Here is a 23,707-nt window from a genome sequence, read left to right on the forward strand (position 1 = left end):
AATGAATTGGGAAAGTGGGAACTAGTGGGCACCACTGCTCAATGAACAGAATGAAAGCGCCAAGCTGTTCTGGACCAATAATGTCGGCTCCTGACGGCTCTCTGTTTATTTTTCTTTGGGATTAGGAGGTCTTTAAGCTTTTTTTCCAGAGGTTGCTGTTTAAAGTCCTCGAAATTTGTGAAGTGGTGACTGCTCCCACCTGACCCCGCTCCTGTCCAATCAGAGTGCTCCCAGAATGGAGCCCCCCCATTGGCCAAGCGCAATTTCGGGCTTGCCCGGGTTGCTCTGAATGGCAGGATCCCAGCGGGGAATACTGGCACCAATAAAGTCTCTTCTAAAGTTAAAAAACTGGACAAGTTTGGTTCGGTAGTTTGCTGTTTGAGGAGGGCAAACAGCCATGTCAGGCAGGAGGAAAAAGAGGCGACTTCGCTGTTATGTTCAAGGTAAAGAGGGCGTTGGGACCTGACCGACTCTGCCTGGTTTTATAAGATACAGGTTGTTAAGTGTTTTTACTCTACCATACTAACTCATTTGGATAATGTAGCTACCTGACTGATTGCGACAAACCGGCGACGCAAAGATGGAGTGGGATGTGTTATTTGGTGGGCTAAGGCTGTGTTCTTTGTTTTGCTTCATTCTATCAATGAACGGTTAAATTACGGTCTTGTTCCTGTTCACTATGAAATATTAGAAGGCCTGAAATTCACTATTGCAGAGGACCAACATCAAAGCATTTATTTGTAGCCGCTATTTTAGCTTCGCAAGCTTGCACATCATTAAGTGTCAACAGTGAATTACTTATTATTGCAATATTAAAGAGGCGACACATTGGGGTCTTACTGGATGTGATAGTCAACCACATCTGAGTAAGTCTTACATTAATGGCAGCTGTGGCGCAGTGGTAGCCTCTCGCCTCTTTGATTCAAACCTCACTGCAGAGACTTGAGCACCTAATCTAAGGTGAGACTTCAGTCCAGTACTTGTGAAACTGCTGCATTACTGGAGGTGTTTTATTTCAGATGAGATGTTCAACCTCCTCGGCCTCCTCGGGAATGTAAAAGGTCATTTTCCGTTTTTCCTTGGTGGAATAATGCTATGTTTCTCCATGGAAAGATGGAAATGAAATGGTGTAGGTCTTGAGCAGAGAACTAAATGATGGGACGTGCTAGATGGATGTAATGATCTGCCTGTGTTCTTGCTTCCGGTTGTGGTTGTGGTTTTAAAAGTTTGGTTATGGTTGTGGTTTTAAAAGTTGGTTACAACTGAGTGCTTGAGGCTGTAAAATTTAGGTGCATGAAGCTGATACTGGTGTAAAATCTGAAGGTATATGACTTCATGTGACCAATGGTTTTTTTTTTAGTTTCGGAAATTATCATTAAAAATGTAATCATATGGAGGACACACAAAAGGAACTCTTAGTACCCAGTTTATCCACAAGTGACAAAGCCCTGTTAACACTAATTTTCATGAGTGATATTTAAGTGGTTTTGGAAAAGGGGGATAGGGGGGAAGCTTACTCGGAGGAACATGAGTACCAATTTCAATTTAATATAGTTTGTAGGACACAAGTTACATCAGCAGAACTTCAAGCCTATTTCAGGATGGCAGCCTGGGGGGAAAGGGGAGAACTCTACTTGCATATCAAGAAAAAGTGCAACATACTGTGTATCAAGGTCTTGGGGATATATATAGCCTGGAGTCAATCTGATTCAAAGAGACCCATTTGCTGATAATTCAGTGGAGGGACATGGCTTGGGTCTTTCCATTTTTGAGGAAATGGAATTTATTCTCATGTATGAAAAATCTCCACTTAGCTAAGTCACTACTTTGGTGCCATTTCCAAGCTATGGTGAGAATTAGCTGTTTACCAGAAGGTTTTTCTCATGCATCAGTGAATGATAAGTAGATGTCACTCAAACTCTACCTTTTGAGTTCTTGGTGTGTTAGTGGCAGCAATTTTTGTGATAAATATTAAATCTTCTTGCCCAACAGTTTTCAAATTACTTGGCCAATTTTTCCTTGGAATAATGACATCAGCTTTAGATCTTAGCCAGTGGACTTATGGTTACACTTGCAGTTTGCTTTTCTATTAGCTTTTTTAGTGGAACAATCTGAATCTGTATCTTTTATTCAACTTTTGCATCTACTTTGGGAATAAACTTTAAGCTTCCTTGGTGTGAATTTTAATGCTATAACCTTGGGCTTCCAGTTAATTTGGGGTGTAAGGAGCAACGATGCACAAGTGGTTCTTTGGTCTGGTCACACCTATGCGATTAGAAAATTAAGGCATGTGATTATTTGATTTGCTAGAGATATCAAAAGTTGAAGACAGAAGGGTAAATCTATCAGATCTATTAGGAATATTTAAGGTACAACAACAACTTGCATTTATATAATTCCTTTAATGTAGTAAAATGTCCCAAGTCACTTCACAGAAGTGTTAGCGGACTAAATTTGAGAGGTAAATTTTTAAGGAGCATCTTAAAGGGGGCAAGGTGGAGGTTTAGGGAGGGAATTCCAGAGCTTGAGGACTGGACAGCTGAAGGCACAGCCGCCAACGGTGGGGCAAAGGAAATCAGATGTACAAGACAGTTAAGACTTTTATATTTAAAATGTCATAATTTTATTGGCTAGCTCCATATTCCTTTTTTAGTTGTCCCTTCTATAGGGAAAATCCTGAAATTGTATTTACACATATTAGAGTAATTTATTTTAACTAATAGTAGTTTTCTTTCAGAATTTGTTGATAGCACAAATCTACACATAACTCCAGACTGCATGGAAGTATTGGCAACTAAATACAAGGTAACGTGAAAAGTCTTAAACACTTTTTTAAGAGTAATTTTATGAAAAAAATGGATGAAAGGATGCATAAGTAACACTTTTTTTCCCCTTTCAAGGAAATGTGTAAAGTAGAATCAAGTACAGAATCTGAATCTGATGCCTGTACTACTAATGAGGTAATTTTCTTTTTCACTGAATATGGTAAAAGATTATACATATTTTTTAAATGTTGCTCTATTTATCTACTACAGGCTTTGATGAACCCAAGTTTACCTAGTTCAACAAAGAATCATGAAACAGTGAAACAAGTAAGTATCTGAAGCTAAAGTAAATCTAAAGCTGAGCTTTGAGTGTTGAAATTGTTCTTCAAAATGAAAATTTCCACATATACTAGAGTGGCAGAATGTATTAGTGAACAGTACTGTATTCTGTAACAAGATGTATATTGTAAGCACCCAAAATGGATAGAATATATTACTTTGATATTTATAACCATTGGTTATGCACTACATGCCATGAGTTTACATAAGAGAAGATTTGTCTCCAATATATACTTCCCCCATAAACTTTAATAGCCAGATAACTCTTGATCACAGGAGGCTCAGCAATGAGATTCCCTCACTCCATTTTCCTATACCCGAGAGCAGTTATTTTTGTCCACCTTTAATATCTGTTAATTGGTCCTATTTCATTAACCTTCTATTAAGGAGTGCCTTTATTGACTATCATTATGGTTTTTTTTTAATGTACTGCTCCAGCAGTGTGATGTAAGAGCTGGGGGAATCCATTTTTGGTATGCAGTGTCAACATGAAATTCTCCCAGATGAAATATAACTGGTCAGATGCAAAGTAAAGCTACCTCTACTCTGCCACAACTATATGGCTTAACCCCAGTCTCAGACCCCCAGTGTGAACCTTTCTCTTACTTCCCATGTCACTCTGGTTTCTGTAAGTATAATTGCCAAGTATAAGACTCTTTCCCTAAAGCTGGCAGAGGGAGAGAGATTTCCTTTCCATCAAACCGATATGCCACAGGTGAGGAGATAGTGTGTAAAACAGTATGCTGGTCCACTGTGCTATTTGGTGCCTTTGTCTCTTGTCACTCTCTAACTTTGTGTTTGCTTTAAAAGCTGCAAAACTGATGGTGATGTTTACTCATAACTTTTAATCTTTGATCATTTTTCCAAGGTAAGCAAATTATTCCCGTTCTTCAGCCTTCCTGGACTCGCTGCTGTGGGGGGCGAGTAGGTGAACTTAACTTGCACAAACTGGTGCAAGACTAATGTCCAGGTTGCATATTTGGCTGGTAGTTTTTTAGGGTCAATTGGATCCACACCACTCCTTGGCAGGTCAGAAGTGCTGGTTCCATTGTAGTGGAAAGAGTCATTCTGGATGTATGCATCCCTTCTCCACATCATGGAGTGGCTAAGGAAAGAGCCAGACACCTGAAATGGCAAGTGTCAATGAAGCCATAAATCACATGCATTTTATAACTGGTAAAATTATAGCACAAATAAGGACAGAGCTAGGGAGTACTTTAACTTGGATCGAGTGCTGCTATATATATGCACTTGGTGTCCACAAACCTTCCTTCCAATTGTCATAATTTTGCTAATACCTTTGTAGAACCATAGAAGTTTATAGCACAGAAATAACTCATTGATCTTCTCATGTCTGTGCTGGCTCTTTGCTATAGCTAGAAACTAATCAAATTGCCCTGCTCTCTCCCAACAGCTCTCTTCCTCTGCTTCCAATGTTTATACATTTTTCCCTTAAAATATGCTATAATCTGTCTCAGCCACTCTCTCAAAGCAATCAATGCTCAAAATCCTCTCCTAATGTCTCCCCTTATTGCTGGTGATAATTTTAAATTAATGATTGTTTGTTACTGACTCTCCAAGCAGATGAAGTAGTCTATCCCTATTCACTCTATAAAAATCATTCATAATTTTAAAAACCTCTATTAAATCTCCTCTTGGCCTTCTCTGGTACAGTGGAAATAGCTTCAGTATCTAAAGTATCTCTTAACTATGGTTTTCCATCCTTGGCATAATTCTTGTGACTATATGTTCTCTCTGGCTTTAATGTCCTTTCTATAATAAACTGCACACCGTATTGTGACTGCAGCATAACCAATGTTTTGTAAAAAATCATGACTTCTTTGCTCTTGTACTCTGGCCCTATTTATAAAACCCCAAATTCTATTGGCCCTTTTTATGGCTTTATCTATAAAAAGAAAGACTTCCATTTATATAGCGCCTTTCATGACCACCGGACGTCCCAAAGTGCTTGCAGCCAATTAAGTACCTTTTTGAAGTTTAGTCACAGCAAGCTCCCACAAACAGCAATGTGATAATGTTTTTTTAGTGATGTTGATTGAGGGGTGAATATTGACCAGGACACCGGGGATAACTCCCCTGCTCTTCTTCGAAATAGTGCCATGGGATCTTTTACATACACCTGAGGGAGCAGACGGGGCCTCGGTTTAACATCTCATCCGAAAGATGGCACCTCCGACCGTGCAGCACTCCCTCAGCACTGCATTGGAGTGTCGGTCTAGATTTTTGTGCTCAAGTCCCTGGAGTGGGACTTGAACCCACAACCTTCTGATTCAAGTGAGCTTGCTGCCAACTGAGCCATGGTTGACATGTTGAAAGTACATCTGGCTTGTACTTTCAGGAGATTATGTATTTGAATCCTGGTGTCTCTCTCATCTACACCCTTCTGTGTCTTTCCATGAGTGTTTATCCCATTCCTTGTGTTTTTTTCCCCAAAATGTATTGCCTCATGTTTATCTACATTAAATTGCATCTGCCACCTGTCTGCCAATTCCACGAACCTATCTGTCTTTCTGACGTCTTTTGCAGTCCTTCTTATTGTTTGTTACACCCCCTAACTTTGTATCGTCAGCAAATGTCAAGATTTTGTTCCCTATACTCTAGTCCAAATCATCTGTATACAAAAGTGGACCCAACACTGACTACTAGGGTACACCACTTCCACCCTATGAGTTTGCCCACAACTGATGTTGGACTAACTGGTGTATAAATCACCCATTTTATCCTTCTTTCCCCTTGAACAAGGAGTTACATCAACTGTAGCACAATTTCCATGTTTGAGAAGGATTGAAAGTGTGGTCAGAGCCTCTGCTATCTCCTATCTAACGTCTTTCGACAGCCTAGGATACGTGCCATCAGGGCCCTGTGCGTTATCCACCTTGTGCTATAATCTTTTTTTTCAGAACCAATTCCTTTTCTACAGTTAGCTCTATCAATTATTCCATATTCTCTAGTGCATCTAGGTTCTCGCATGCAAAAACTGATGTCAGTCTTTAACATTGAAACTGCTGATGTAAACATTTTGTAAGGGCATTTCACCATGTAAACAGTTGCCTATCATGGTTTGATGAACCAATCAAATTGCAGAATATTTTTTGGTGGAAAAAAATCTCTCTTTCCCCTCCCACTTACTGAAATTTCTAATGTTCTGAAAAGTTCTAAATGAAATAAAAATCAAGATGTCTTTTTACATTTAGCCATTGAATGGTCTTTTGTGTCTCTTAATGCCTTCAATAAAGTTTTTACTTGAAAATGTCAGCATCTGCCAAAAGCTTGATTGGGCAGGTCCTGCAATCTGACCATGGGGTGGTTGGGTGTGCTTGTAGAGATCACTAAAGTACTGACAAAATCCCAGGAATCCAGTAGTGAGTCAAATCACACATTCCACCACAGGTGTTATCAAATCCCAAGTTCCGTCTCCACGGTGATACCAACCCAAAAGCTCAAAGCCCAGGACTCCCATCCCAGTGCTACCAAAGTGACTTGCTCCCATTGCAGCTAAACTCCCCACCCTCAGCCAGTACAGCTAAATACCAAATATCTACCACCATACTGCTACTGCACACCATAGAATTATACAGCACAAAAAGAGGCCATCTAAGTATTCACAGCTTTAAAACTACCGAGATATTAAAAATTATATACATGGGTGAAGGTGTGTGTCTGTGTTTTCACAATATAATGGACAGATCTCACAATATAATGGACAGATCTGAGAAATTCAATCTCCAATGCACCAGTAACAAAAAATACCATTTAATAAAATTGAATTTTTACTTTTTCAGTCCCTGTAAATCAGTGTCTCTGATGCCCCCTGCATGGTATAACCATCCCTCCTGTTATACAATGGTACATCCTCAGTTACTGAACAATATTACAGGAGATTTGCCAGTAATTATTAAACTACTGAGCCTCAAGTGAGGCTGGAGATTAGAATAAATCTCTTTACCAACCCACACACTTTAATGTGGACTAAATTCCCAGCTAAAGGAGATAAATGTTCAAATTCTAAGAGTTTGATTTTAAATGTGATCACTGGGATAGAACCCTGTATGGATGGATGTAGATAATTAAATCCTTTGCTGCTGGGATGGTGAAAAAGTCTTTCATAGAATGCTAAACTTTGGTTGTAAGGATTAATATCCTGAAGTTTTGGATCAAAATGCAGATGTTTTGCTTACTTTAAAGGATTGAGGGAATTAATAACTTTATTTTAATGGATTTATTTGTAAATGGTTGCATCCTTCAAGATATTTGAGTTGTGTAGAATCCATGATGGAGCAAAACTTGAGTCTGGAGAAGGAAGCGGATCGCTGGGTCTCATTTTGTAAGTAATTATTTCTAATATGTTACTTTTCCAAAACTTAGTATTTGGATCCGTATGATGGAGACTTGGAAAGTACATCAAGTGAATCGGATAGTTGTAGAAGTTTTCTGCAAGATGCCTACACTGAGAAGATAAATTATCAGTCCTGTGCTATTGTAGCAATTGATGGAAAGAAGTTGCCAATAAAACCATATAAACAATCCTTGCTGACGACTTTTGAGCCTGTGTGCAGTTGTACAGAGTTAAACTCCACACAAATGGAACCTGTGCCCACTGCTGATGTGCCTCTACAGTCTTCCAGTGAATTGGAGGTACTATCCAACAGAGTACATGAACTGACATTTGCAACAAATAGACTTGTGCCAGATACCAGGCAGAAGCAGTTTGGATCATTAGATTTGGGGGTACTGACCGAGTCTTCTACTGTAAAGTCGGACATTGGAGGAGAACATGGATTTATAAGCATGCTTGCTCTGCAAAGCCCTGGGAAACGTCACCCCAGACACCAAAATGTCCACCTATGCTCAGGACAAATCTTAAAGGCTTCTCATGAAAGTTTTCTTCAAGACAAGTTAACGTCCAAGAGAAAGCTTGGAAATCCTTTGATTGATGCAGGCAATGACCGGATAAGTAAAAAGAAAAGTCGTATGATAACCGAGGTAAGCAATTTTGTAGTGAAATGGTCTGTTTAGAAACAATGTATTTCTTTGAACTGTAGCATTACCTAAAGTATATATTAACTAATGACTTTATTACATTTAAAATTTGTGTGCTCAAGATATTACTGGGCAATGGAATTCTCTTTCCTATTTCAGGCACCCAGTGTTGGCATCAATAATTCTTAGCTATGGTACAGTGAGATTCAGAGTAAGGCTCCCATCACTCTGCCACAATAACATTGCCTCAACCCAAGCAAAGAATATCTTTAGTATAGTAAGGTGTTCTTTTCTAACTTTTGTTTCCTGAAGTAGTTGACATTTTTGCTGGGGTAAAGTTCTGTGGGTGCTAACCTTCCAGGTATCTCTCCCAAGTTGCCAGTCTTGTGAACGCCAATGAGTTTCGGCAGGCTAGTGGACCATTTGGGGAGGCGGAATGGGCACAAGCCCAATCATTCTCTAGTATGGGGTGCTGGTTAGATAACTCAATCCAGACCAAGGATCAAACTTGGAACCATCTGTTCAGTATGACTTAGTACCAAACCCAATAGTGCATATTTACCCATTTAAGGCATTGTGGGAGCTCTGTAACACAGTTTGTGAAAGAAATACTAGATTTGTGGTACGAGATTAATACCTTGGTTTGAAGTCCCTTTGTTTCCACTAAGATGAAAGCTGCTTCTTGACAGTAAAAACTTAGTTAAACAAATTCTGAGCAGGTCTATTGATTTTGGACTTTACTATTTTTGGCATAGTTTAAAATATTTTTTTTAAAAAGGGATGGATAATGTAGTGGTATCCTAATGGATGAGTTTATTTGTTCTCCGAATATGGGCAAGACTGCACTTATTGCCCATCCCTAGTTCTACTGAGATGCAATTGTGATTCTATAGTGATTGTTTTTACAAACTGCATGGCTTTAGGCCACTTCAGAGGGTATTAAGTCAACCATATAGTGTGGCATTGCAGTCATGTACAGATAAGCTAGACCAGACAAAGGTAGCAATTTCCCTTCCCTGAAGAACATTAGATAACAGTGCCCAGGCTAAAACTGTAATTTTACTCTACACCGTTTCTGATTAAGACTTCCATTTAAAGAGCTTTATCTAAACCATGCACCTAGAAATTGATACTGCCACTGGGCTCCGCTCTTGCCATGAATGTGTGTGTATATATACTTTAAAAATCTTTATTGTTGAAGTTTACAGGAATCTACTGTGGCTCCCATTTTGATTCAGCAAGCATTAAGAACATAAGGAGTAGGCCATTTGGCCCCTCGAGCCTGCTCTGCCATTTAATGAGATCACTGTTGATCTGATGTTGGGCTTGGCTCCATTTCCCTGCCAGCTCCCCATAACTCTTCACTCCCTTATTGTTCAAAAACCTGTCTGTCTCCACCTTAAATATTCAATGACTCAGCCTCCAATTAGTCATTCATTGAAGTGTGCCATTGTTATATAGGATCTACTTATTTAATAGATCTGGGTGTTTTGTTTTTATCCCCACCACCTCGTGTCTCAATGTTTGTGCTCAACAGACTTTTTAAATTAGTGAGGAGAAACCTGTCTATTTTCTAATAATGAGCCCACGTGTTCCACTGTCACTAAAGCATATCTCTCACTGTAAGGAGAACCTTTCGCTGATGTCCACTCCAGGGTTTGCTGAATTAGGGCATTCATGGCGAGATGGGGGTCTGTAGATGTTTGTAAATTATATTTGAGGGCTGGGTGAATGGTCTTGAGATTTAATGCAATAATTATCCACCAATAGGGGCTTGATATGCTGCCTTGATTCTATTCAGTAGAAACCACAAAATAAAATTATAACTTGTTCAATTTTCAGTTTGATATACATTTTGTAACTATAGAATAACCTGAAAACTGGCACCTGTGCAAGGTCATGTGTATCCTTAATGAAAGAGGCCAATGTGCTGCTTATATACTTCAGTATAATGAATGTTTGAACCAAGAAAAAGCTTTTTCTTAACTCCGTATTACTCAGTGTTGGTATCGACTTGTGGTAACATACTGGCAATATAGTGAGCTTAGGGAGTATCTGAGATGTTTTGGATAAACACTTTCATTGGTCTTGAGTGGTTCTAAAAAAATATTCAGTGAATGGTAATCAGAACTTAAAGCTTTCACTGTAATGGTCTAGCAAAGGAGGCAAGACCATCAGTGAGTAGGAGTCCTTTAGCTCTCTCGGTGGAATAGTAGGCCAGTTTATGCTTGTAGGTGTTGCTTGCAAAGTAAGCAGTGTATTAGGTCCCAAATAGTTCTGTCCCAGAGCCCCATATAGTTGAAAGTCCCAAGTTGGGGAAAAATGAGATTCTTCTCTCTAGCATGACAGATGTGAGTAAATTCAGTGGAAAAAATTCTATACCACTCCTTCACTTTTTTTTGTTTAGGGGTGAAGAGGATCAAGTGAGCCATTGGATGTGTATCTACTCATATTAATTGAGCTAGAGAAACCTTAAGGAAAAGAATGTGATTGCAGTTGTCCATTGTTTACAACTTTCAATAGAAGATTTGCTTTACTTAATAACCATTTAGTCTGCATAGAAGTTTGAAATAGTTTTAAAGCAAATGCATGTTTTGCTCTAGCCAATTAATTTTTATTTTGATTTAAATGATGGGCCTGGAAATGGCCTTCAGTCACTTGTATTCAATATTTTGAGTCAGAGCATGTCAAATGCATAATTGCTGTGAAAGTCTTTGAACCAAAAGTAATCCCCTCAACATTCCTTCCCCATTAAAAGCAAAATGGTAATTTTATGGCACTCTCAAAGCTAAATTTAACTAAGTACCAATGACTACCATACCAATTTGAGGAATTGGGTCAGGTGATTGATAAGCACTGCCAGCCTTTTGGATGAGTCACTTTTGTAATGTAGAAAATGCAGCAATTTGATAGGTTGAGGATAACCCCAGATGCTTGTTTCCTTGATTCAAGCAATGATCTTTTCAAGGTGTACATTGGCTTTTCTAATAATGCCCAAAATACAAAAAAGTAGCCTAAACTGCCTTTTGCATAGCTAATATGTAATCTTCAAGGAAGATCTGTACCAGAAAAGGACTATGTCAAAATAGTCTCCATGGATTATGATATTTTGGTGGGACATTTGTTTACAGCAAAGTGCAAGAGTTCATTCCACAATCAGTGCCACAGCCAGCTGTAAGTAGTCAAGTGAAAAAAAAGTCCAATTGCAGGAAATCAAAAACAGAAAATGCCAGAAACACTCTGGTCAGTCAAGCTGTGGAGAGAACAGATTATTTGTCAGTTTGGACAAAGGGTCTGCATCTGAATGCTCCACAGATGCTGATTTAGTATTGCCCTCACATCATGTTGGGAGGTGACACAGCCAATAGGGTGAATGGGGGAAAAGTATTGCTCACAAGAACTATTTCCTGATAACCATTCTAAAATGTGCCTTTTACTTTTGAACTTGTCCCTTGGAGTACTCTAATTTTCCATACCATTTGCTGTTCCACATAAAGACATCACCTTTCACCATTAGCTTTGATGACTGCTGCTCTGTATTGGGTGGACATGGTGAGCACCAATGCATAACTCAGATTGCCTTCCTCCATCCAGTATACACATTTCATTTGCAATTGCTTTGCCCACTCATTATCCAACTCACTTTGTAAATTTGAGCAGCCTTCTCAGAATCCACTGCACCCCTTGTCTTAATCATTGAGCATTAAATGTCTGCTGGAAGTCCAACATTGTTAGGCTTTCCCTATCATCACTCAAAAATAGAGGGTTAGTCAGGGTGCTTTTTAGGTTATTGTAAAAAGTGAGCGCTATATTCAGTGAAGTTGTAGGTTTAAGTTCCACTCCAGACTTGCACATAATCTAGGCTGCCACAATAGTGCTATATGGAAGGAGTTCTGCACTGTTGGAGGTGCCATCTTTCAAACGCAACATTAAACCAAGGTCCTGTGCACCCTCGCGGGTGAATGTAAGAGATTCCATGGTACTATTTGAAGAATAAGTGTGTTCTGGCCAATATTTATCCCATAACCAACATTGCTAAAAATTATCTGGTCATTCTCCTTTCTATATAAAGCAAGTTTGTTCTTTCTCTTATTTACTCCAATAATAGGTTCCATTATTTTACATGGCATTGAACACCAATGTTCCTATGCATGCAAGGTACTGTGCAGGCCACTTACTAGCTTTTACATGGGAAAAAAACTGCACGTGCAAAAATTTGTGCCATGCAGCCAGTTAAAGGGACCACACATTAGAGGTAACATTGTTGCACACTAATGGGTCTGTAGTTATCTGAATCAGTTTTGCTGACCTTTCTAAAAATACCATGTTAGCCTGTTTTCAATCTATTAACACCCCAGTAGCTCCTTCACTACCTGACACTGTCTCACACATTTCTTCTAGTTTATTGGGCTTAAAAATGACATCCAAGAATACCATCAAGAACTTCCATCTCATTTATACCTTTGTTATCTTTACTTCAACTATTGATGTAATCATTCAGGCTATTGCCTTTGTGCTCAGTTGGATTTTTTCTGACTGCCTTGTAACTATTGAAGGTGTGGGTCACATAGCACAATAAAAACATGAACTGACAGAACTGGAGGCAATGAAGTGCATCAAGAATATAAAGTCCCCTATACTATATACATTTTTAAAGCCCTAAGGCACAGAGACAAGGCTGCACTTAACCAGCCACTTTCACATCATGCAAAGCAGTTTCAGGTGTACATTAATTCAAACGTAGCAGCATACTTCAGTCATACCTAGTCTGACTCCAGAGTACACTGAAGGCAAGTGTTGGAAGACCCTACTCCGAACAACTCATTGCTTCCATTTGACATGCAAATCTGCTAGTTTTCTTAACATAAGCAGCAGGAGTTAGAGTAGGCCATTTGGCCCTTTGAGCCTGCTCCGCCATTCAGTAAGATCATGGCTAATGCTGCAGAAGCTATGCAGTGGAGTGTTACTAGTATAGCAGTTAGCAACACCATGAGATCTACTAGTTACAATAAAAAGGGAAGCTGATGCTGTTTAAGGAATGTACACAGATTATTGTAAGAGCAATCTTATGTTGCAAGTCTCAGGCACAGGTCACCTCAACGGGACACAAATGGGCCTGACTGAGGTAGTCTCCATGATCATGACAGATGGGTAGAGTGAGAACACTGCACTATTCAGTGCACAATTGTATCATATCACATTAAGGCACACATCTATATCACCCTCGTCACAATAAAGTCTTATTTCCATTCTCTGCCTTTAATCCCCAAACCCATGGATATCTTCAAGGAAAGGGATAGAATCAACCATCTACTAGCATTTGGTCCAGAAAATGTTTTTCAAATCCATAACCATTCCTACTAAAGTGGTGCGTCATCCAAGCCCTGTGTAACAGACCAGTGAGAGAACGGTCCATTCTATGAGATAACATACTGGTAGATCACATTTTAAATAAGTGCTATTTTCCAAAAGCATATACCTAAGCAAAGTAGCAGTTCATTGCAGTTAGGACACAGAGGGGCAAGAGAGGTGGTGGAGTCAGCAGTTACATGCATCTCCTTCTTCCTGGTTAAGGAGGGGGGGGAGGGAAGTATAAATTTAGTAACTGGAGGAACAAACTCAAACCCATAAAAGTAGCTCTGGAGCACGTGAATTTGAAGCTACCCCCTCCCTGGGCATTCCAAATGTTTAACTCAGTTCAATTTTTCCTTATAGAAAGCATATCATTTCAGAAAACATTACTAATGCACTATATAACCTTCTTTGAGTATCTTTAAAATCCCATGTTTTTGGAATTTCACTAGAAAATAAGACTCCAATCATGATGTATAATTTTATTTACTGTAAAACCACCTGTAGAACATCTTCAAAATCAATGACAAAATACATTTTCCAACTCTGCTGAATTTCACTGACATTTTCTCCACAGCCTCGTACCATCTCTTCACATTTACAGAATCCTACTAAAATCGCTCATTACTTTGAAAAGGTTACTACTATTCAGTTCTAAACAACAGCATATGCAATGCAATTATGTAATTGTATGTTGAGTTTCAAAGCAGCAATAATTTCCATTTATTCTGTGCATAGCAGAGCAACACCACGTTCATAAAAGCTGCGAGAATCTTCCTTGGTAGCAATTTCCAAGTCAACAGTGAAGATCAGGTCAGCACGAGTGAAGTTTAGGTACACGGGAAGTGTCACCTGTGAAATGGTACATGCAAGTTAGAAGGGTAAAATAAAACCTTAAACAGGTGTTTAGATAAACAAAAAGGTCACTTAACAGCATTCATTGGAAAAGTAAACAAAAAACAAAAATCTGCAGATGCTGGAAACCAAACAAAATAAATGCTTGAAACACTCAGCAGGCCAGGCAGCATCTGGGGCAAGAATAGACAAGTTGACACTGAATTTTGACAAAGGGTCTAAACCTAAAACATCTACTTGTCTTTTCTGTCCAGAGATGCGGCTTAATCTACTGAGTATTTCCAGAATTCTTTAGTTTTATTTCATTATAGTATCTTACTAATGTACATTAAGCACAGGTAAATAATGAAGTATAACTGACCCATATTTGGCAAAAGTGGAATATTTGCAATCTGAAAACTGAACACCTCCAGGAATTTAGAGGAACTATTTCCACAATCTCAGTCCCAACATGGAATTCCTTTAAAGATTGTTAAGTAGATTGTAATACAATGACCCAAAATTTGCTGTGGCAAGGCAACAAACAGCACGCGCTGTGAGACTTGCCATTGCCCATTTAATGTTGACTTATTTTTTGCTGCAAGTTGCTGGAAGTGCATAATGGAAATAGCGTGATGCCCTGTAGAGGGCATCTGGGACCAGAGTGAACAGGGCAAGCAACTGTATCTCCTTAACCAATCAGATTGAAGGATTGTGAAATTAACAGCGCAAGGATGGAGAAGGCAGTGCAAGTTGGAATGTTGAATTCAATGTCAAATCAGGTACAGAAGCTAGAAAAAAAGAGGGTAAGAAAGACTGGATTGAGAGACAAGATTTTTTTTTTTTTTTTAATTTTACATTTTAAAAATCGCCAATTAAAACCTCATGGAATGAGACTTGTAATTGTACTTTTTTTTTTAGTGCCAGAGGGGTTGACTGGCAGTAATTAACACTTATCATGTCCTTAAAAGGGTACTTAGACTTGACTCAATGCATTTCAACAGGAGCCAGACAGCAAGATGCCATTTGTGAAGCTAACAGCGGAGCGGCACATCTTCGACCAATGTTCCTTTTAAGCTGTCTGGAGGTCCCGCGCAGCCGGCTCACCGACTTTTGAATGGAAAAACCATGCACGTACGGAAACTTGAATGGGCTGCGCACCCAAAAAAGGAATACTGCCTCAGACAGAATTTTTTTAAATTCTGCATTTAATTGCGCATCTGCCCTCGCCTGAAGTTGCTGTGGCATTTGTGCATAAATAACGGCGAGTGCCATTAGCCTCTGTTATTTTGAGCACAAATTTTGGGCCAATGTCTTTGTTGCACTCAGTAATCCAGGTTACACTAAGTGAGTCAAGTCAATTACTCACCACATTAGCTTTCCTTTCAGCATTTGTCTCCTTAACCCACCGAAGCTGTGTAAGAATAAGTTCAGTGGATATTGAATTGGACAAGGACAGCTTGTTGCTATTACAAATGGCACCCTGAAGTGTCAGGCCTGTACAAAGGAAAGGGTACGTTAGTTTATATTTAGGATATAAATCAATCTTTTTAAATGGTTACCATTACACTACCACTTTTGTGTCAATGTAATACAGTTTGCATATGCATCCACACGAGAGTAGTGTAGCTTGAGAATCAGCTCCTCATACAACTCCTGAGTGCACCGAAAATGCATGATTTCATGTATTATACAACCCCACATGACTTGGCATTATGTCCAGTGTAGTAAGCCAGCCAAGCATCATTTGTCGTAACATTATCCACAAGCAATGTAATTAAACATTTTGATGTAGATTGCATAATTTGTTTGAGGAAAACATCCACAAGACTTCCAATACCACAAATATTTTTTTCCCTGTTTTTGCTTCAATTGGACAGTAATTGCAAGTAGCAAATATCTGCTGGAGGAAAATATTACAGATGGTAGTGTGAAATGACAAAACCTGCTATTGAATCAAAGCCATCAGCATTAATAAAGCCACCATTTTAAACTGCTGTCAGTCTTGGACACTAGAGATCTGGGGGGGGGCGCATACATCCTATAAAATATTCCAAACTGAACTTTGTCGTACAAGTTCTAATGGAAGACAAAGCTCAGATTTGCAACTCAATTATGTTTGCCTTGAGATCATGCTACGTGTTATTCAAACTCACTGTAGTATCCATCATCGCTGAAAATGACTTGCACTAACCTGTTATCCCAAAACTGCAAGCATCCAGTACAGAGTTCTGATTATTTGTAACAGTGACTTCCAGTCGAAGCTCTTCCAATGACCAACTGTTTGCCTGAGCCACATACTGCCGTGTTGCTGTGATATAAGCCTCTGGTGCATACAGGCCACCCAGGCAAACATGGATATTCTACAGCAAAATACAAATATTTGTGTAAGACATGAGAAAATATTTTATTCTAGCAATGCAAAAATCCACCAGTCTATATTCTTCAGTCACTGACTCCACTGTTTGTTGGGAAGAGATAATTAGACCCACTTTTGGAATGAACCAAGGGCTTAATTTGCCAAACTTGTCCTTCGAATCCCAAGACAGAATATTAAAAACTATTTTACATTTTTTGAACTAATTTGTAAGTACACAATTGTTTGCAAATGGGAGAATTTATGTAAAAGTAAAAGTGATGTGCAATACAGGTTCTATTTTATGCTGATCGAAGTCCATGGGGCTTGCAAATATCAAGTCAGTGATCTGTGAAAGGAATAGGGAATAGAACACTACTTATAAGGAATCAATAAACAGACTAGGAGCAGTTAAATGTAAGCCTAAAATTGTTCTTTCTACATTCTTGTATGGCTTCATTGCTGGAACCTGGTGACTTCACATTGTTGTCTAAAAGTTACTGCTGTAGCTGACTTAAAAAAACTCAAGATATTAGATGTACATATTTAACAGCCTCTTGCTATGAAAAAACACAAGTATAAAAATTGCAACACATTACCCAATTAGTAAGTTAGGCTAATGCACTGCAATTTATTTACATTTTGAAACCATGCTCTACCACATTAAAATTCAATTCAGGGTTTATATCTAAAGATTTAACACTTTCATATGTAGCTGATCACATCAATTCTCAATGAGGCTGGCAAATCCCAAACTTGAATGCTTTCAACTTAGTAAAAAGCCAAAAAATAAAAAATAGCTGGGTCATTAGTTTGACGATTTTACATAAAGTAGGTATACTCACCTTTAGTTCTTTAGCGCCACCACTGGATGCTGCCTGAGATATCTGTTGCAGCTGCTTTATACGTTCACTGAAGTCAGATACCCACTGAATAACTGTCATATCTGCAGGGATTGTATAGCAGATCCAGCTGCGAGGCAAGATACCTTTTTTTTTTTTTGGAGAGTAGCGAGATGAGGAAAAAATTCAGAATTGTAATTTTTAAAGAAAGAAAGATTTGGATTTATATAGCACCTTTCACAACCTCGGGACGTCCCAAAGCGCTTGAAGTACTTTTGAAGTGTAGTCACTGTTGTAATGTAGAAATGCAGCAGCCAATTGGCACACAGCAAGCTCCCACAAACAGCAGTGTGATAATGACCAGATAATCTGTTTTAGTGATGTTGGTTGAGATAAATATTGGCCTGTACACCGATAACTGCCCTGCTCTTTGAACAGTGTCATGAAATCTTTTACGTCCACCTGAGAGAGCAGACAGGGTTTCAGTTGAACGCTTCATCCAAAAGATGGCACCTCTGACAGTGCAGCACTCCCTCAGTACTGCACTGAAGTGTCAGCCTAGATTTTTGTGCTCAAGTCTCTAAAGTGAGACTTGAACCCACAACCTTCTGACTCCGGTAAGAGTGCTACCAACTGGGCCACAGCTGACACTTATATTCAACTGTAACTTATCAATTTAACACATCTATTGCCATACAAATAATAGAATTATTTCACTGGAAAATTTCATGTTTTGGTAAAATTTTCTGCAGTCATTTAAAACAAAATATTTTAAACACTTACTTTAGCCCATTGATCTGTGCAATATTAATCCCAACTGGGGTACCAGTTTTCAGATTTAATCAAGCCTTACCTGAACATCTGCTAGGGCTTGCTCAGATATGCAGGAATGGAATTAAGTTGGGCAGCAAAGGAGGCCCAGTCAACTGTATCAAATAGTGCAGAGAGGTTGAGGAGGACAAGGAGGGCTAAAGCACATGGCTGCAGACATAAAGGTTGTCTTTCATGACTTTGATCAAGACATTAGCTCAGATCCAGTGAGAAGGGCAGAAGCCAGGCTGGAATGATTCAAACAGAGGGATGAAACAACTGGGGCTGCTACACCTGAAGAACCAGTGAGGGGTACTACAATAGAACTACCAAGAGAAGTGGAAGGAGACAGTGGGCTCGTCCAAGTGGGACTTGAACCTGGGATGGTAGGAGAGAAGGTAGGCTGGGGAATAGTGCTGAGAGAGAGGTGGTTAGAAGTGAGAAAGGGATAATTAATAACCTTGCAGTAAAGGGGCCTTTAGGAAAGAGTGACCATAATATGATAGAATTTTATATTTAGTTAAATCCGAAACTAGGGTCTTAAAATCTAAACAAAGCTAACTACGTAGGTATGAGGGGCGAGATGGCGAAGGTAGATTGGGAAACTACATTAAAAGGTATGACGGTTGACGAGCAATGGCTAGCATTTAAAGAATACATAATTTACAACAAATATACATTCCTTTAAGGCTCAAATACCACACAGGAAAAGTGGTCCAACCGTGGCTAACAAGAGAAGTTAAAGATAGTATTAGATCAAAGGAAGAGGCTTATAATGTTGCCAGAAATAGTAAGCCTGAGGATTGGAGGATTTTAGAATTCAGCAAAGGCAGACCAAGAAATTAATAAAAGGGAAAATAGAATGAGTGTAAACTAGCGAGAGACATAAAAACAGACTGTAAAAGCTTCTATAAGTATGTAAAAAGGAAAAGATTAGCAAAAGTAAATCTGGGTCCTTTACAGGCTGAGACAGGAGAAGTTATAATGGGCAATAAGGAAATGGCAGAGAAATTAAACAAATGTCTTTCTTCACGGAAGACAACGCAAAAAAATTCCCGGAAATAGTGGAGAACCAAGGCTTTAGCGAGAATGAGGAACTGAAAGAAATGAGTATTAAGTACTGGAAAATGAATGGGACGGAAAGCCACTAAATCCCCATGACCTGATGGCCTACATCCTAGGGTTTTGAAAAAGGCGGCTATAGAGATAGTGGATGCATTGGTTGTCAATTTCCAAAATTCCATAGATTCTGGAACAGTTCCCACAATTTGGAAGATAGCAAATGTAACCCCCCTATTTAAGAAAGGAGGGCAAGAGAAAACAGGGAACTAGAGACCAGTTAGCCTGACATCAGTAGTAGGGAGAATGCTAGACTATTATGGACGTGGTAACAGGGCACTTAGAAAATAATAATAGCATTGGGCAGAGTCAACACATATTTATGAAAGATTTGTCAAACATGATTTCACTGTTGAGTTTTTTGAGGTTGTAACTAGCAGAATAGATAAAGGGGGAACCAGTGGATGTGGTGTATTTGGATTTTCAGAAGGCATTCGATAAGGTGTTACACAAAGTTACTAAACAAAATTAGGGCTCATGGAATTGGGGGTAATATACTAGCATGGATTGAGGATTGGTTAACGGACAGAAAACAGTCGGAATAAACAGGTCATTTTCGGGTTGGCAGGCTGTAACTAGTGGGGTACCACAAGGATCAGTGCTTGGGCCTTAGCTATTCACAATCTGCATCAATGATTTGGATGAGGGGACCAAATGTAATATATCCAAGTTTGCTGATGATACAAAGCTGAGTGGGAATGTAAGTTGAGAGGAGGATGCAAAGTGGCTTCAAGGGGATATAGACAGGCTAAGTGAGTGGGCAAGAACATGGCAAATGGAATATAATATGGAGAAATGTAAAGTTATCCACTTTGGTAGGAAAAATAGAAAAGCAGAGTATTTTTTAAATGGTGAGAGATTGGGAAATGTTGGTGTTCAGAGGGACCTGGGTGTCCTTGTACACGAATCACAAAGTTAACATGCAGGTACAGCAAGCAATTAGGAAAGCAAGTGGTATGCTGGCCTTTATTACAAGAGGATTTGAGTATAAGAGTAAAGACATCTTACTGGAATTATATAGGGCCCTGGTGAGACCACACCTGGAGTATTGTGTAGAGTTTTGGTCTCTTTACCCAAGGAAGGATATACTTGCCATAGAGGGAGAGTGCAACGAAGGTTCACCAGACTGGTTCCTGGGATGAGGGGATTGTCCTTTAAGGAGAGATTGAGCAGACTAGGCCTATATTCTCTAGAGTTTAGAAGAATGAGAGGCGATCTCATTGAAACATACAAAATTCTTACAGGGCTCGACAGAGTAGATGCAGGAGGATGTTTTCCTCTGGCTGGAGAGTCTAGAACCAGGGGGTCACAGTCTCAGAATAAGGGGTTGGCCATTTAGGACTGAGATGGAGACATTTCTTCACAGAGGGTGGTGAATCTTTGGAATTCTCTACCCCAATGGGCTGTGGAGGCTCAGTCGTTGAGTCTATTCGAGATATTTTTGAATATTAAGGGTATCAAGGGATATGGTGATAGTGCAGGAAAGTGGAGATGAGGTAAAAGATCAGCCATGATCTTATTGAATGGCAGAGCAGGCTCGAAGGGCCAAATGGCCTACTCCTGCTCCTATTTCTTATGGTATAGCTGCAAGACATGGAGAACAGAGCAGGAAGTGACTGAAAAACAGAACTAGTCAATATAAGCAGCTGATTAAACAGAATGAGACTTTAGATTACATGGATCAGTAGTGGCAGAGAAACAGCATGCTGAACTGGATTGTAACTTAGACAAATCAGGAGCTAACATGCTAAAACTATACAATGTTCTCGTCAGACCACACCTGTACTGCATCAAGTTGTCATCAAGATACAAGAGACATACAAGGCTTGGAGGTGGGAAGAGAAAAAAACCACAAGGATGATCCCCAAGAGGGCTGAATTATGAGACCAGGAAAACTTGGACTCTTCTGCCTTGAAAGAAGGCAATTAAGTTGACCTTAAAAAGGTATACAGGTACTCGGTAGTAAACAATGCAATAAAAAGGTAAATTGAACACTACTTCAAGCTAAATCATGACAGTAGAACAAAACATGTTCAAACTGGTAAACAACTGAAAGGTAAATTTAGGACCAATGTCAGGAAGTTCTTCAGTGATCAGCACACAGAATGAATATCCATGTAGAGTGAAGGCACATCGCTGGAATCATTTGAGAAAGACTTGGGTGCTATGCTGAGAGACTGTACATATAGATGAATTAGGATGCGCCAAATGATCTTGTAGTAGTAGATTATGGTGTACCAGGTCAGAACTTGTTAACTGCAGACCCAAAGCAAGTGGGTAAGTTTGAGTTAAAAAAATACACTTATCCTTGCATATAATTCATGCAAAATTCCAATTGGGGCTTTCCTGGTGCTGCCCTGATGTACTAATGGGTGTAGAACTAATCCATACAACTGACCCCATGTCCGCTTCCCAGCCTGCGCTGAGGTAGCTGATCTCAGCCACAGCAGCAGCTGTGGTGCTGCATTTGGCCTCAGAATTCCTAAGCTAGAGAAAGAAAAATCACCCAGGGTTTCTGTTCTGGATTCCAGTGACTCCTGCATGGATGCAGAGTGAGAAAAGGATCCAGTTCAACGAAGATCCCCTCCGCAGTCAAATAGTCAAGCACTCATGAAGCCCACTGATTCAATGAACAGCCATTTAAAATGAGGAAAGGAAGACTTTCCTGGCAGCCAACTATTGCCCCATTTGTCAGTGGCATCTCTGTCTATAGCCCTTGCAACTAATTAGGATAGACCAGCTTTATACACAGGTTATTATTCAATATACAATAGTATACAAGATTATGTATAATGAACATTTCAAATGACTACAGAAAATCCATTATAAACAGTTTGGATACCATTTGTTTGTAGAACTTTATGCCACTGCTTCAAAGACTACTCAATTTTAAATATAGTTTACATCCTATATACTGTATCCACGTAACTTCCTCACCTTTCACCATCTCGCTGATAAGTGTCCGCAGATAGTTGGTCTGTTTCTTTTTCCCTTCACATACTTGCACTACATCAATCAGGTCTTGGCGAATATCCTGCAATAGCTTTGCACCACTCTTAACTTCTCTTTCAAAGAATCTATACAATGGATCCTATAAAGACAAACATCTGTATAACTCTCCTCTTTGATTTGTAATCATTTAGTTGGCAATGGACATTTTAATTGCATTAAGGGACACTGAGCCCCATTGTTTAGGGAAAATGGAAATAAATGTAATGTAACAAAGGACTATTCTAGTCTCAAAATACATGTTCGGTCTCCATTACCTTTTAAATCTTTTTCCATTCTTGGGTTAAAAGCATTGAAGCACAATATCAGCAATTGCTTTCATCTCCAGCACCTCCTACTACTGATTTGACTTAATCACTTTATAGCTTCTAAAGCTTTTAAAACCTGGCCATAATTTTTACAAAATGCCCAAGATTACTGATAAAGTCTACATTTTGAATAGTAAAAAGTACAACCGCATGATGTACTAATACATGAAACAAACTTGTGTATTCAAGGTCATTATACAGCCTTCAAAAAACCACACACACATACGTGCAAACATATACTGACGCAAGTCTCTCATGGACAAGATTTATGGCAAGTCATCAGTGGAGAGAAAAACAGTTAACATTTCAGGTCGATGCCTTTTCACAATGAAAGGTCATCGGTCTAAAATGTTAACTGTTTCTCTCGCCACAGATGCTGCCTGATCGATGAGTGTTTCCAGCATTTTCTGCTTTTATTTCAGATTTCTAGTATCCGCACTATTTTGTTTTTATCAAAATATTAAGAGTATTTTGAAGAAAAAGTAAAAAAGCAGGCTATTCATTTGTGCAATAGCACTTACTGTGTGACACCAGGTGTGGGTTAATCTGTGACAGGCAAAATGAGGCACCCTCATCACTGGTCAGAGTGCCACCTACAGGCATAAGAGTAACTAAATTGAGTTTCCCCATAGCATCAAACTTCAAATGAAAGTTTGAATAAACACCTGCCTCACAGACAGAGATACACACGCAAACATTAAATGCAAACCTGGTAGTTAATTCGAGCAGATGGGGGAATTCAGAATAAACACTAGAAACAAAAAGTAGGGTAAGAAAGAAGAAAAACTTGCATTTATATAGCACCTTTCAATGTTCCAAAGGGTTTCATAGCTAGAGAAGTACTTTTGAAATGTAATCCGTGTTGTAATGTAGAAAATGTGGCTGCTAATTTCCACACAGCAAGGTCCAACAAACAGCAATGAGAGAAATTATAATCTGTTTTAGTGATGTTGGTTGAGGGATATATACGAA

General features: G+C 39.2%; 2 protein-coding genes across 4 annotated transcripts in view; one reads left to right on the forward strand and one right to left on the reverse strand.

Moving 5' to 3' along the window:
• Window positions 1-203: 203 nt before the first annotated feature.
• Window positions 204-10,808, forward strand: LOC147109230 (uncharacterized). Of its 2 annotated transcripts, none has more exons than XM_086002968.1 (6): window positions 204-495; window positions 2,738-2,805; window positions 2,901-2,960; window positions 3,036-3,092; window positions 7,491-8,108; window positions 10,513-10,808. In XM_086002968.1, the coding sequence occupies exons 2-6, from the start codon at window positions 2,779-2,781 to the stop codon at window positions 10,516-10,518; spliced, it is 768 nt and encodes a 255-aa protein (XP_085859094.1). In that variant the 5' UTR covers window positions 204-495; window positions 2,738-2,778; the 3' UTR covers window positions 10,519-10,808. The 2 variants fall into 2 exon arrangements, with proteins under 2 accessions (XP_085859094.1, XP_085859093.1); XM_086002967.1 differs by having other exon boundaries at window positions 204-443.
• Window positions 10,809-13,924: 3,116 nt separating this feature from the next.
• The window catches only part of dync1h1 (dynein, cytoplasmic 1, heavy chain 1), a 104,904-nt gene continuing 95,121 nt past the window's right edge, over window positions 13,925-23,707 (reverse strand). For both annotated transcript variants that reach the window (XM_086002965.1, XM_086002966.1), the window contains exons 74-78: window positions 22,356-22,509; window positions 17,493-17,635; window positions 16,486-16,654; window positions 15,661-15,788; window positions 13,925-14,309 (exon numbers count right to left, since the gene is read on the reverse strand). In XM_086002965.1, the coding sequence (XP_085859091.1) occupies window positions 14,181-14,309; window positions 15,661-15,788; window positions 16,486-16,654; window positions 17,493-17,635; window positions 22,356-22,509 (723 nt within the window). In that variant the 3' untranslated portion in view covers window positions 13,925-14,180. The remainder of the gene's footprint in view (window positions 14,310-15,660; window positions 15,789-16,485; window positions 16,655-17,492; window positions 17,636-22,355; window positions 22,510-23,707) is intronic.

The sequence above is a fragment of the Somniosus microcephalus genome, chromosome 12 (assembly GCF_052327205.1).
Source record: "Somniosus microcephalus isolate GS21.2 chromosome 12, FLI_Smic_1.0, whole genome shotgun sequence".
Classification (NCBI taxonomy): domain Eukaryota; kingdom Metazoa; phylum Chordata; class Chondrichthyes; order Squaliformes; family Somniosidae; genus Somniosus; species Somniosus microcephalus.

Coding starts and splice junctions, on each gene's coding strand:
- LOC147109230 (XM_086002967.1), top strand. CDS start 398: ATGTCAGGCAGGAGGAAAAAGAGGCGACTTCGCTGTTATGTTCAAG. Junction 2,806..2,900: donor TATTGGCAACTAAATACAAG/GTAACGTGAAAA, acceptor TCCCCTTTCAAG/GAAATGTGTAAAGTAGAATC. Junction 3,093..7,490: donor ATCATGAAACAGTGAAACAA/GTAAGTATCTGA, acceptor TCCAAAACTTAG/TATTTGGATCCGTATGATGG.